Consider the following 15,720-nt stretch of genomic DNA (forward strand, 5'->3'; position numbering starts at 1 on the left):
GATTAATAATTGAGTTGAAAAACAAAACTCACCATTGTTGATTTATATTTTCGTTGTATAAGTTGTCTGGTTTTTGGATCTGTTGAGTAAAGAACATGTGTTGTGAAAATGTTTCAATATTATAATACTTAAATAATATAAAAAATAAATGTCGATTACAAAATTATTTATAAATGAAGTCCATAAACTTTCAGTTCAAAATAAATGCTACGGATTGGATGTAACAGGCAACATCTTAAATCTATTTTCTTCGTTCTGATGTGACCTTGATAAATTCTTCACGCTTTCATAATATTGTTTAGACAGCGGTACATATACATATATAATAAGTGAAAGTAAATATAAAAATCTATTAAAGTCTATTATTAAATTAAAGTGAGTGTGAACCGCACATAAACATATAGTTACTTTAAGACCAACTAATGTACTATCGCAGAATAATTCCACATGCTAATTTGTTGGTAGATTTAAAACTACTTGGGTACGGGCTTCATATACAAAATCGAAATAGAGAAAGCTGAACATTTAAATTGGGTTGTGATATCATCCCAAAAGTTAGTAGGAGAAGTGGCTACTACTACCACCAGCGGGCGTAGTGACACTATAAGCTGTATTCCCAGCGACTTCACCAGCACTATGAAGGGAACAGTTCACACTCTGCAAGTGCTACACTCTGCAATGCACAGTTGCCACAATTGATATAGACTGCAAGTGTTGCGAGATAAAATGGTGCGAACGAAAAAGTGCCTCTATGCTCTTCGGCCGAATCCAACAGTTTTATTTCGGGAAATAAAAAAATTCCGATCACTAAGTCTATTAAAATAGGATTAAAAATCAGTTCATTACTTAGTTACTAAGAAGTTTAAGTCGACAATAGTGAATGTAAAACGGTTCGTTTGGGCTAAAACTAAAAAGAAAGGACAGTTTATCGCCTCGAATTTGAAATATGCAAACCGGTTTAAAGAAGATATTATGACCACATGATAACAGTTTGAAGATTCTGAAGTAGTAAAACGGGCAAAGAAACTTAAAGAAAAAGAGTTGGTTGCAACATCTAAATCAGCGGCTGCGGCCAATAAGGCACTTGATAGTAGCATTTATTGATCGCAGTTATTCTTTAGGAAAAGAGAAATATGGATATGCTAAAATGATAATAAAAGCACTTCTTTCTAAAATAGACGCGGTTTCAAATGCATATCTGCCATCATTCGTTAGAGAAGAGTATTTCAGCGATGTTTAAATAATTAAATAAAAGAGCAATGTATTACTAAAATGGTCAGTGGGAGTTGTAAACGCTTCAATTCCTATGGAAATAGGGGTTACGCAAAATAGCTAGCCATAGATACATGGATACCAAAGGTAAAGTTACTTAAGCCAGAAAATCATATTCATTTGCTGACATCATTCTTATGGGTCTTTTTTTTATTGCACCATATGTCGGACACATTTTTAGTGCTTAGTTTTTCGACGCGTTCAGTCGCCATTGACTATGACTACGGTCATCTATTAAATAAAATAGTAATTACTAGATAAATAGTAGAAGTTACTCTTTCTAAGTAAATAGATTTCAATACTTTGTGTCCAACCAAATATATTAGATATTCAAACAATAAAAAACTTTAAAAAGTTTTATTTGGCAAATAAATAAATTATATAGAAGTATAATATGTCCAATAAGTAGCGAATTTACTTACTATATTCCTCCAAAACGAAAATGCCACCTTTCTGTGTGAAGCACTTTCGTATGTGATCCAAACGCACAAAAAACTGAAATTAATTTTAAAATCGTTAAATGTCGTTACAGACTAAATAAAACTAATATTTTTTGTATTTTTTCTTGATTAAATTTCATACTCGTATATGAAAATAATAGGCAAACACTATTTTTACCAGAAATAATAATTTTTTTTGTGCCAAATTTTTGAACAACATGCATTTTCTTTTGCCAGATTTTTTAAGCGAAAGCTACTTTTATTTAAAATTAATATTGAAATACTGAAAGCATTTGTAATTACTTAGAGCACTAATTAACGCACTTTTAAATACAATATCTGTTTAGTAATTAATTAATCTAATTTTTTAAAACTAATGAAGCATGTATATAAAGCAAAAAATAAATAAATTCTGAAAAAAATGTAAATAAAAAAAGTTGAAATAAATCAAAAATCAAAAATTAAGTGAAAATTATGAAGCTTCAAAAGTGTATTCTGAGCGCTACGGCAAGCCACTAAATCTAAGTTTTTGTGAGTTAAGCTTTGATGTGATAAGCAATTTTTAAAATTGATCGTTTTCGTATAAAAATTTGTATTAAAAATAATTAAAAATAAAATTAACAAAAATTAAAAAATTTTATATAGAAAATTTTTATTAATTTTAATTAAAGCGAGCATTAAGTATGTACTCTTATGTTGGTTCTTCAACCTTTTTTCTTGATGTCAATGAACTCTAATTAGCACTTGTGAGATGGTCTTAAACATACTAAAATCAATATTAAATATATATTATTGAAACTGAAATTTTATATTTTTCATTTAAAATGTTTTTTTGAACAAAAGCATTTCATTAAAATTATAAGCAACGCGTACATCTGGTGTAATTAGTGATGTCCTTCTTAAAATAATATCAAATTTAAGGGTTTTTAATTAAACGCAAATATGCCGTTAAAATGTATTTAAATGATATTTTTTAAATGTATAAAAATAATTTTTTTTTGTATTAATTCAATATATATGATAACAGCCGCTTTTTGGTGAACAGCAGGGTTAATTGCAGTAACTTAGTTCTTATAACAAATTATGTGGAGCGGGGATTTGCTGTAGTAAAATAGCAATTTTCTTATTTAAATTGTTTCAACAAAACAATAAACTGAGAACTTTTTTTTACTAATTAAATACGTTATTTACTAACACTAACAACATGCGATAGTACCAAACAAAAATAATAGAAATATTTTGATTTCAGAATAAATATAAGAATTTTTCTTTAACATTTTCCAAATTATATTCAATTTTGGCCTCAACTAATTTTGACTAGAAACCATAAGTGTTTTTAGAAAATTAATATTAAAAGAAGTGTTTTTTAATACAGATCTCAAACTAAAAGTATTTTTATTTATATAAATAAGTTTTAGTTATAAAATGCAAATTTTTTGAAATTAAAACCAACTGAGAATTGTAATCAAATAGAAACCAACTAAATATTTAATTCAAAAGTTTTTAAAATTTTATTTAAATGTTAATTAACTACAAGCTACTTGCGTTAAATTTGCTATACAGTAAATCTACACAAGCAAAAATAATAACAATAACAATTTTTATGTTGTTTTCATTTAAGTTTTCAACGCATTAGTTCGCTTATAAACAAATTTTTTTTTCTAACATTCGTATTAATTACTAATATTTATAAACGTTTTAATTTTAATTTTAAATTAATATTCGAAATTTTTTTGACAGTAACTACTAAAGTGTGTGAAAGAGGCGCTCAATTTCTCTTTTGTTTTGTATGTAAAAAGTTTATAATAAATTTGTGATTTCGATTAAAATATTTGTTTGTGTCTTTGCCATGTTTGTATATTTGTTTTCAAAAAGAAAAACTTATTATTATAAAGTAAAATAAACAAAACAAAATATAAATAAATTAATAATAATCACTTATTTAAATATAATTAATATATTCTTTTTCCATTATTAGTTACATATTATTAAAGATAATAGTACTATTATGTTTTAATTAATAATATAAATATAAAGTTAAATAAAATATTGGAAGTAATGCTCTTATCAAACTATATAATTTTGTATAAAGTTTAATACAATATAACAATTCTAATTAAATATGTTGTAATGACTTTTAACATTAACCGCATTCTATTTGGAAGGCATGTGTGTTTAGATAAGTATTTAAAAAAATAAACGCATATAATTTAAAAAATGTATTGGCAACACTTTCAATACGTATTCGATAGAAACCACTTAAATGGAACAGTGGAACGTGTGGAAAATTAGAAACGAAATTATCAATATTTTTTTCTAAATGCGTTTGTATTACAAAAACTAAAAAATAAAACACGGCTTTTAAAAATTAAGTACAGTTATGCTCATAATTATTAAATATTTATATATATATTTTTATTTAATATACTTATATTAAATACAACTTTATGAACTACACAAGAAAAAAAAATAATGTTCAATTAATATATATAATATAATATTAATATTATATGTATATTAATATAATAATATATTTTATTATTATATATTAATGTACATTATAAAATATATTAATTATATTATTACTATTTATATTTCATATTTATATTAAATCAAGAAACCTATTATTACAATTTCAATTATTAAATATCACTTGAAGAAGTTTATGAGTAAAATTATTTAAATTTCACATAAACATAATATGTATATTTCATATTAATGAGCAAAAAAATATAAAATATAATATAATACTCAAGCTCAAGACTCTAAACTTTGCATACATATATTTAATTTAATATTCATATATACACCCATATGAAAAAAAAATATTCAAATTATTACTACTCTTAATAGTAATATATATAAAAACTTAATTCAGGAAATTAAAAGAATATTATTATTGTATAACTTTTATATAATATTATTAATCTAATAATAACAGAAATAACATATCTTATTCCTGTATAAAATAAAAATATATACTAAATATTCCATCGTCAAAATAATAATTTAAATTTTATGCTATAAATAATAATAATTTAAAATAATGCTAAATAATACTTTTCATTTATCTATTTATTGTTAATTTTCATTTTTCTATAAAAATTATTATGAACAAAACATAAAAAAAAATAAAAAAAAAATCGACCATTATAATATTAATTGAAAAAAGGTGCATTCAAAAAAATAAAAATATCCCAAGTCAGTTTAGATTTCGCTTTGAGATTAAAAATCATCGTCCGACGAGTCAGATTCGGTTCGTTGGATTTCTGGAATAACATTGGATTTGTTGTTTTTCATTTCATATGGATCGAACGGCTGTTGTGAAATATCAAGCTGAGGGGAAAATGATTTTTCCTTCAATAAGTTACAGCTTGTTGTGTTTGTGATGGTTTTAAGGGAATGGGAATATTTGGTCGTGTCAGACGTTGTAGTGACAATTTTTGTTCCACAAACAAATCTTGATTTTATGTTCTTGTCATTTTTGGGAATCAGATCAGTGGTGTATCCAAAAGACTTATTTTTATCACATTCTGCTTTTATTCTGATAGCTTCATTAACATCTGGATTGCAATCAATTAATGGTTTCAGTTTGAGAATTTTACTTAACGATGTATCCTGCAATTCAACTGAATTATTTTGCTTCTTGCCGATTTTATTTAAGCTACTGAAGTTGCGGAGTTGCAATCGGGAAGAAAGATCAACTCCTTTGCATAAAGGAGTCGAAACTTTGTCACATTGTACTCCTCTTCTGGTAATTTCATTTGCCGCGAGACGACAGTGAAATTGATCGAAAGATATATCCTGCAATGTAATTGAACTTCTTTCTTCTTCAAATGAATTGTTTACGCTGATAATATTTTGTAGTTGGTGATTGTAAACATAATTGTCTTCATTTTGCGATTGGGAGATGTGTGTGATACATGGTTCATCTAAATCAAGCTCTTGAGTAATGTTATATTTCAAGTAATCAATTGGTTCAAATTCAATATTATTTTCACGTAATTCGTTTTCCCGATCAAGTATAGCGCAGCGATGTTTCAGCGTCTCAAACCGATAGCGAGCCATATCTTGTTCTGAATTACGCAGTTGTTCTTCTAAGCCTGACTTTTGTAAGCGTATGCTGAGCAACTGACTCTTAAGGTCATCAGTTTCAGTTTTACATAAGTTCAGCATTTCATTAAACCAAATCAAATCATTATCGCTAGCCAAGTCCCTTAGAAGATCTATAGTTTGTTGGTATTTTAACTGAAGTGCGTCATAACGTTGGTTTAAGTTAAGTAATCTTTCATTACATTCATCTTGATAGGAGATATCTGCTTTAGAGAAAATAGAACAACAAGCAAGTAATTCCTTGCGTATCGATATATTCGCAGCTTTTAAGCGATTTTTTTCAAAATCAGTTTCGTTAAAAATTTTTATCATATTTTGATAATTTTCCTCCAAACGTTCTTCCAAACAGAAAATTTGGTCTTGTAAAGTCATTATATTCTTTTCACGCTCAACTAAATTGAGTTTCAATTGTATATTGAATTTCTCAGATTCTTTTAATTTCTGTAATAACTCGTCATTTTGCTGTTCTAACAATTGGATTCGTTTAATAAAGTAAGTTATTAATTCAAACATATCAGCAGGTATATTCTTAGTTATTTTTTCCATAGAAGCTGAATCGAACTTTTCACGTAGTTTTTTATATTTAACGCAGATTGTATCATAGTCTTCTTGAAGGTTAACGTCTGCTAACTTACCAGTTTTACGCTTGCGGAGCTTATCTTCTACATCGACATTGCAATTTATGAACTGTTCCAATCCACGTTCAAGGAAATCTAGGCTGACAGTGGCAGTTTCCAAATCACGTTTCTGCTCGAATATGAGTTGTTTGTTTTTATCATTTTCAATTATTAATTTTTCATATTTTTCAGATAAGTTAACATGATGGGTTAACAGTTCATCTGCTGTTAGCGAACACAGTAGTGATAATTGCTCCATTTCATTGATTTTTTTGCACTTTTAAATACAAACCGTACTTGATTACAAATTTTTTTTTGACTATATAATAAGATAAAAGAATTTTAATATAAATTCCAAAGCTTACTGTTTCACTTTTAGTTGATTAGTTATTGCATATAATTGTGAAACTGTCTATTTAACTTAGGTCATTAAAAATTCCTTTTTAAAATAATATTGAGGAATAAAATTAAAGCAATTAGTACTTTATTCCTGGGCTACACTTCTTGTCCTTTCAAAATTGTTTATACATTTACACTACCGCAACTAACTCAACAAATGGGTATCAGTAATGAAGTTCAATAATTGAAAGGGTAAACATAGTAAGGTCATTCTTTTCATTTTTTAACTAATATTGAAACCAACAAGAAATTTGGTGATCTGTGATCATTTGATCATCTGCATAACGACGCATAACCCAAGTCCCAAGACGAATAGTTTCAAGCAACCTTAAGAAACAGGTTTTATTTAAGAACAGCTGAATATATATTGTATATAAAGAAGATATAGAGGTTGCTTAAATTTTGCTTAACCCTATTTAAAATTAGGGTTGTCACTTTATAAATCTCATCGTTAAAGGTAGAATTAGCGAGATGAACTATAGAATTGATACTATAGTTCGTAATTTGTATATGTAGATACATTCACTGTTTCCAAAGAACCATATTCTGAACCGGGAAACCCGTTATCGCTTTAATGAAGCAGATAATGTAGTAAAGACATTAACTATGGATGTTGTACAGATATTTTAGAAAGAAAGAACTCAAGTAGATGCCCGCCTTTTGGTCGAGCTCAGGCACTAACACAGCAAATAGATATTTGCTTTCTTCTTTTTTCATAAGCAGCAATTACGAAAGTAATAGTTGAATGGGGTTGACGGATATTAAATCGGAGATGTTGTTGCATAGATCTTTCGGAATTTTTGTTATTAACATTAAAACAGCAACTTCACTATTAAAACAGCAATTTAACTTTTCTATTAACTTAGCTAGAAATTGCACAAAGCCAGGCTCTGAGAAGACTTTTCGTACCATGATACATTAGGATGAATGACATCCTCAGGGACCTCAAGATTGATCCGAGCAAAAAATACGTAAAGAATAGAGCCCTGATTCCCGGGGAGTTTTATTCCTATATGGATTCTTAAAAAATAATGACACTTATTTATCGAGTTAATTGCGGTGATGTTAATGTGCTGTTAAATGTTAAATAAACTCACCAAAAAAAAGTATCTCTATACTTAAACTTATTTTGAAAAAAATTAATATTTTACATTTATTATACACCTAATACTAATATGTAACATTAAAAGCAAAGTTAAATCAAATATGTTTAATATAAAAATAATAAAAATACTATAAGTTATAGTAAAATAAACTTTAAAAATTTCTTTAGGTAAAATTCTGATAATGAGGTGAAGTTTATTGCTGTTGTGGTGAGTGGTTTGGTTTGGTTTAAGTTTGTATGTAATTAATCATAGATTTCGTGTTTATTTAAGAATTCAACGTTTTTAAGTATATTATTAAGTTTAAAGAATATAGCATTAAAGTAAAAACTGTATTCAATTTAATAAAAAGGCATTTCAAATGTTTGGAAAGTATTCCGTATGTAAAAAAATTTTAAATTAAAGTAATTTAAAATTTTTATTGTGAAATAAAAAAAATTAATTAACATAGACGTGTGTATTTTTAACTACTAATTTGTAAAATTTTATTGCTAAAAATTTACTTTAAATAATCAAGAAAACATAAGAACAAGATATTTTTTGCAGTACCTCGAAATCCTTTTAAATTGTTAATTTAATGCATGATTTTTCATGGAAGACCAATCGAACAAATTCGAGCAATGAACGAAGAAACGTAGGAATTAACGTATCCAAAAATAGGGCGGCAGCGATCCGCAAAATTTAATAAAAAAAAAATAGTATAAATTTTAACCAAAGTAAAAAAGTTTTATGACAAAAATTGTAATGACTTTGTTTATAGTCTTTTAAAAAATTTTCATTTAAACAAAATATAAAAATAAGTAAGTTATAAACATAGTTTATGAAAAAATGTATAATAAACATAATAAAATAAAAAGAAAATAAGCCAGCTAACTTAAAATTATGATTTTATTTGATTATGATTATAAGAAATTAATAATAAAAAATTAATAATTAAAATAAATGTTCGTAAATTATACGCTTATATATAAAATAGCGAATGTACACAAGGACCATCTCAAAAGTTACCAATTTAGAAAATTCTGAAAACATTTTACTAATTGAAATAAATTGTAATTTTTTCAGTTTTAGTGGGATTTGACAAAATACAAATTTTATTTTTTAGAAAGATTATTCCACTTATAGTGAAATAAGGTAAATGAAATTGCTAACAGGTGAGTTTTAAAAATGAAACAATAAATAAGATTATTAAAAAATTTTTAATTTCAAACTTTTATAAAAAAATATATTAAAAAAAATTAATTATTAATTAATTATATAAAAAAATGTATATAAAATTATGCAAACTTGTTTAAAAATATTTACAGCAAATAATAAATTAATTAAAATGACTTTTTTTAATTAATAAATTCGCGCTTGAAAATACCACTCATCACCTTACAAGTTCTTCTATAAATTATTATAATTTTTGAATTTGATTTGATATTGTTTAAACTTACTAATTAAATATTAAAATTACAATTAACTAAGTATAAAAATTAGTTTTTAATTAAATTATTACGCTTAAGTATTAATAATAAATGAACTTAAACGATAGCAAGAAATAAAGAGAGTAAGAGAGAGTAAGAGTAAGAGAGAGAGAGAGAGGTAAAGTAAATAAAATTCTTTTACATGTCTAAATGTACTATTACATATATGAGAGATTCTTTTTCTTTTAATTTTAATTTTAATTCTATTTTCATTTATAAAAATCTTAACCGAAATGATATTAAAATAATTTTGGTTTTCCTCTTTAGTCCTATATTACAAATTTCTAATCGTAAGAATAAATAAATACAGGAAAAATGTAAAAAATTGTATTTAATAAATAAATTTAATTTATTATATGAATATAGCATTCAGTACATTCACTAGCATATTATGAATTTTGTATCATACGAATAAGTTTTTAAAATTTATAATTAAATAGAAATTAACATAAATTTTGCTTAATTTGCGGTTTTTGTAAATCTTTAAGCTTAAGATGCTTTTACATACAAAAATAAAAAATTAAAAATTATGTAGGTATATGCTAAGATGATTAATTATGTGGTTAAATTTTCAAATGATTATATATGTATGTACGAGTATATTTTATTATAATGCAATTATGATGATTATTATGTGGGAGCAAATGTAAATGAAAGCTACGCTCTTAAGATGAGTACACAAAAACAAAAGATACTTGTATATGAAAAGATATTGGAACTTAAATGATTTTAAATATTTGTATAATGATAAATTTCTATATACAAAATTATTGTTGTGAAAATTTAAAATTATGTGAACATAAAATATAAAAAAATTTTAAATCTATTATATATAAAATAAAAGAAATCATAATTTTCTAAATAATATTGAAATAAATATAATTTGTGTGGTTGGTAATTATTTACTTTTTATGAAAACCTACTACGTGAGGCATAAGAACAATTTTTTTATAGAAGATATACAAATAGCATTAGAAGTAATATATATCAAGGAATATTTGTAGTAATTTAAAAAAATTAAAGGCAAGTAACCTCCAAAGAACAAGTGTTGCGAAGATCATGTGTACTTTTCCTTGAAAGGTATACATGATAACTGAGTAGCTTCATGGTTTCTGAGTAGTTTTCTTTTGAAAAATATTAATACATTTTATTAAATAAATTTTGTTTCATTTTTCACTTAAAATGGATTCCCGTTTTTTGTAATTTCAAACAACACGGAACCAGTTAAAAGTTTTCTTCGTTGGTTACCTTAATAGAGTTTTGTCACCGTTCTTGAAGAGCATTTATATAAATGAAGTGAAGACTGGTAATTCAAAAAAATTTAAGAACGGAGTAATAGTGTTATTTTTCTAATCAATTTACAAATATTAATAATTCATAAAATATTGTTAGACCTGAATAATTTTTTCTTATTGCGATAATAAATTATACAAATATTTAGTTTTGCAACTTGGGTATGTATTATATAAAGAACATTTTGTTTCCAGTTTAGAAATCAAAAATACGCCATAATTATAGAGCATCATAGGCTACAAAGACTTCCGATATTTAAAACTCAAGGTTGATAATTTTGAACATCCCTAATATCTGTTGAAATTTTAAATATATTCAGTTCCACTTTAAAGATGTCAACTTAATGAGTTAATCATTTCAAAATAAATTTAGCATTCCAAATAGCCTCAACGTTTGGAGGGTCTGTTTGCAATACAAAAGATCAATCATGGTCGCAGTACTCCGCTCCGTTGGGATCTAGTACCCCGTTTATACCTATCCTACCCTATTGCCTCTCATTATTTAAATTTGATTAAGCTATAAGTATTCAAATTTTCTATTCAAAAATAGAAAATTAAATCAAAGTTAAATCAAATTTTGATTTAACTGAGAGTAAAAGCAATAATATCAGTTCTAACTTCATTAAGTACTTGTGTCTTAAACCTCAAATATATAACAATAAATTAATAAATAATGGTTAAGATTTGAAGAAAATAAAATTATAATAAAAATGTGTTCGTTTTTTATTTATATTCGAAATAATTAAAAATATTATTAATTAAGTATCTATGATGATTGTAATAATATAATTGAGAAGGTCCTTGCTTTTTAATACAAACATTACAATTTTGTATTTTTCAATTACAAATGTTTGTAAAATTTTATAAATAAAACCAAATTAAGTAATGAATAATTATTTTTACAAAATGTTTAATAAATAAATATAATTAAATAAGAAAGGAAAATATATAAATAAATAAAAAGTAACGTAGCTTTACAATATTGTTAAGTCATAAAAAATAAAAACATTTAGAGACGTTAAAAATTCTTAAAAACGGTTTCACCTTCCCAGAAAATACGAATACGAAATGTTCATACATGACTAAATAATTTATATATAATATATGTAGTTTTTTTTTAAATAAAATTATTAGTCTCAAATTTTTACAAAATAAAATCAGCCATAAAATATATTCACTCACCTTACTATTGGCAAATAACAAACCAACACCTTCGAGGCACACTTGTAAAAGACCACCTTCACCTGTATTCATATCTTGTACGGGAAACTCACCACCTAATTCGGGTACGTTAGTAGGGGTACCACCACGTTCCATAGCTTCTTTTATGCAGTTGTAAAGCTCTTTGCACTTCATATGAAGGATAAAAACTTTACTTTTAATAGATGGCTTTTAATTTTGGATACTAACTTTTCTAGTGTAATATTTATGCAATTGCGTCTGTCCGCCATTTCGACGCCACAGGCAAAGTAGTTTTGTTTTTGGTGAGTACGTCATGTTGACTAAACGTTCATACCACCAGCGCTCAACAATTGTTCCATCCACTGAGCGTAGTACTAAACCATCATCACGCACTTCCATAAAACGTAAAGGTCCTGTAGCATCAACGCCTTGATGTACGGTAAAACTTTGGCGATGCAAAAGTCTAGATCCAAGAGGTTTCAAATCAATTCCATTCCCATTCTAAGAAATGAGCAAACATAATAATAACGTAAAATTTTTTTTAATTTAATGATAAACATATAATATAAAATATACATATATTCCATTTATATGCATTGTATGAAAGATAAGCAAATATAAGTGTCAGATAATTTATTGAGTGACTATTCACTGTTTTACTATTCTATAAAATATTGCAGTCATAATAATAAAATAAAGTATTGTATAATTTCTTACTTACCAAATTATTGATTTGATCTACCAAATTGTGGACCTCTTGAGAGTATACCAAACCTATATGACTCTTTCCAAGCAGTCTACGTATTTTGCGGCGTATTTCTTCTTTACTAACATTCAGCATAACCAATATTGCAGTCAAATTGTATAACATAGTTGATAACAAACGATCTTCATCATGTTCTAAACGTTTTCTTTCAGATTCACTTAGTGCTTTATAACGCTCCATCATTTCTATGGGACCCTGTAATATTAATTAAAATGCTTAAATAATAATATTTAATATTTATTAAGTTTTCTTTTTATCGTCACGTCGAATTTAAACAAAACATATTTAAATAATATTATATTTCTCTAACCTGATCCATGCCAATCATATCTCGTTCTTGACTTACGGCATCCAAAAACGCATCTTCCCAAAATTGCATTTGGTTCCACAAATTTGAACGGTCCTTACCTAATAAGCCCTCAAAGACATATACTCTTGGGCTATCTGGTGATGGTGAAGATGAGGTGTTTATTAAATGTCCACCTGTATAGCGGAAACCTGCACTTAGTGTTGATTTTCCTGACCAAAGGTTTCCTGAACTTCGCTTTGAATCCTTCGAAGTGGTTGTCTATAAGATAGTATTCAATTAACTTGACTATATGTTTGAATATTATTTTAAGCAGTTAATTTTTCATACACATAAATAAATTAATTTGTACAGCTTAATATTTCAAATCTAACTTTACAGACCAATTCAGGGGCCCATAATCAATGAAGCATGATCAAGCGCTTCAATTTTTTTTTCTTATCTTAGCATTTACTTACATTTTCGTATTCAGTATCAGACACAGTTGAACGACAACTGGCAGGCATTCGTACGCCCAAGCTACCGCTTGGCAAGAGATCACTGACCACGGAGAGAGCACCCGTAGAGCCAGCACCCTACGAATTGAATGCAATTGTATTTATATCACATATGAGACATAAAGACTATACGAGTACTATGTACCTAAGGTATATATTAAGCACAACAATCTTCAGCTATTACAACAATGATGCAACAAGCATTCAGTTTAAGTACAACAATAATATCGAGTATATAATAGTAACTATATTAAATCAACTGAAGTCTTTATAAAGTCAATATACCACATACTACATTAAACGAATACCAGACTAAAAGCAAATGAGGTTCTTGGACTCTACGTGTTTAAGGAATGTTTGTGTCTACAGTTTTAAGCAGCAACATTACTGGTAAGGCATAATACTATATGTGAATGATTACTAATTAGATGGGTTAAATGGTTAGCAAACATCAACTAAGACAACTAAGTAATATTTTGATTATAGTAATTTTTATATTTACAGAAAACAATTATACTTCAATAAGCACTTACATCGGAATCGAAAGACGTTAACTTGCTGAGCAAAGCTGTGCGCTTTTGTGCTAACATATCTTTAAACATTTCTGTAGTTGACTGTCCGTCTTGACTTTCAGTGGAAGACAATCTACGTGCAGCGGTAGTATGACCCATTCGATCTGTGTGTGTTGAACTTTTACGTGATTCCTGCGGTGAAGCTGTTTGGGAAGCCCACTCGCTACCTAAGCCTGAGTGAGAACCATTTGGGCTTGCAGGTGAACGTAAATTTTCACGACTCCCCATTGGACTTGTTACATGACTGGATAGTAAACTAGAAGACATATCGCTTGCTTCGTTAAATTCTTTACTCCAAAAATGTGTGTGTGCAATTTCCATCATTTGAAAAACTGATGCCATACCACCTAATCCAAAATTTGAAAATGTAACTTCTAAGCCAGAACTAACTGCTTGTAAGCACTTTAACATTCCTTTCCACACCGGCTTTGGTATACACTGTAAAATAATGCAAGAAATAAAATAATTTCTTTTTACATTACATCAAATGTCTACAAACCACATCGTCTATATGATCATCAGGTGCGATTTTTTTCTCCAGGGTTCTATTCAGTTTACTAAGTACCAATGTACGATATGATTCGTCCTCCATTAATTTTTTAAAACGATTTAATTTAAGCCAACCAACACCTTCACCTGCCAATACTTGACTTGTCACATCTTTCAGAAAAGCTTGATTCTCTGAATCACTGTGCGAGCGTTCTTGATTCTGTTGTCTTGCTAACTCTTCTTGCGTTTGTCGGGGCCCAGCATGTTTTATTAATGGCGTGCGCTCAACTAATCCCTTACGACCCGGAAAAGGATCAAAATTTAAACCCGTTTTCTGCTTTTGCTGTGTACTTCCAGCGGTTTGTTGTTGTTGTTGCTGTGGGGTTTGTTTTTGCTGGTTTTCTATTAATTATATTTGAGTTAATAAACAATTTTTTTAATTTGGTAACATTGTATCGAATTACTTACTTTTACCGAACATTCCAGAAAACATTGTTGAAGTTGAAGTTGCTAAGCCATTGAAATCGGTCCCGATAGATGAGAAAAATGTGTTGCCTGTATTTTGGACTTGTTTCTGTGTCGCCACTTGCGTTGTAGGAACACCTACACTACTCGCATTCTCATCAATTTTAATTATTCCTTTCTTGGTAGCAGCTTCTTTGGCTGTCTTTGTCAAATCTCCCAATGTCGATTTGCCCACATAAGTCAAGTCATCGAAAGTATTTTTGCTAACGCCAGCTGCCTGTTTAGAAACCTCCAATGCCTGCTTGGAAGCTTCACCAGCCGCTTTTTTGGCATGAAGCGTAAACTATTGCGAAAGAATAAAAATATATCATATCACAAAGGATCTCGCTCATTCTACACAAAAAATAAAAATTCATGTACTAAGGAAGAAAATTTAAAACAAAATGTGTAATTTAAAAAAGTTTTGTTTTTAAATTAGAATAAATAGAAAATGGAAAAAATTTAAATATTTGTTTAATATGCATTTATTTTTGGTGACTTCTACGGAATCGTTTATATTATTTATTGAAAGAAGGAATAACTTTTAAATGAAATGTAAAGATGTTGGGTTCTTAATATGTCTGAATATGATCACACCAGATAGCTATATTATATGTAACTATATATATAATATAATTTATAATATATATTTACTATATTTAATTTAAAAAATTTTGAGATTGAGAGTTTGATATTGA

At 27.2% G+C, this 15,720-nt stretch overlaps 1 protein-coding gene across 11 annotated transcripts in view; it reads right to left on the reverse strand.

Moving 5' to 3' along the window:
• The window catches only part of LOC119671536 (MAP kinase-activating death domain protein), a 30,996-nt gene that overhangs the window by 2,305 nt on the left and 12,971 nt on the right, over window positions 1-15,720 (reverse strand). For 3 of the 11 annotated variants that reach the window (XM_038082216.1, XM_038082214.1, XM_038082222.1), the window contains 11 exons: window positions 14,987-15,326; window positions 14,529-14,920; window positions 13,991-14,467; window positions 13,419-13,535; window positions 12,964-13,221; window positions 12,609-12,848; window positions 12,116-12,388; window positions 11,888-12,055; window positions 8,494-8,502; window positions 1,695-1,767; window positions 33-79 (listed from right to left, as the gene is read on the reverse strand). In XM_038082216.1, coding sequence (XP_037938144.1) covers window positions 33-79; window positions 1,695-1,767; window positions 8,494-8,502; window positions 11,888-12,055; window positions 12,116-12,388; window positions 12,609-12,848; window positions 12,964-13,221; window positions 13,419-13,535; window positions 13,991-14,467; window positions 14,529-14,920; window positions 14,987-15,326 — 2,394 coding nt within the window. The remainder of the gene's footprint in view (window positions 1-32; window positions 80-1,694; window positions 1,768-8,493; window positions 8,503-11,887; window positions 12,056-12,115; window positions 12,389-12,608; window positions 12,849-12,963; window positions 13,222-13,418; window positions 13,536-13,990; window positions 14,468-14,528; window positions 14,921-14,986; window positions 15,327-15,720) is intronic. The other 8 variants (XM_038082219.1, XM_038082218.1, XM_038082215.1 and 5 more) reach the window with 3 other exon arrangements.

The sequence above is a fragment of the Teleopsis dalmanni genome, chromosome 1 (assembly GCF_002237135.1).
Source record: "Teleopsis dalmanni isolate 2A chromosome 1, ASM223713v2, whole genome shotgun sequence".
Lineage (NCBI taxonomy): Eukaryota > Metazoa > Arthropoda > Insecta > Diptera > Diopsidae > Teleopsis > Teleopsis dalmanni.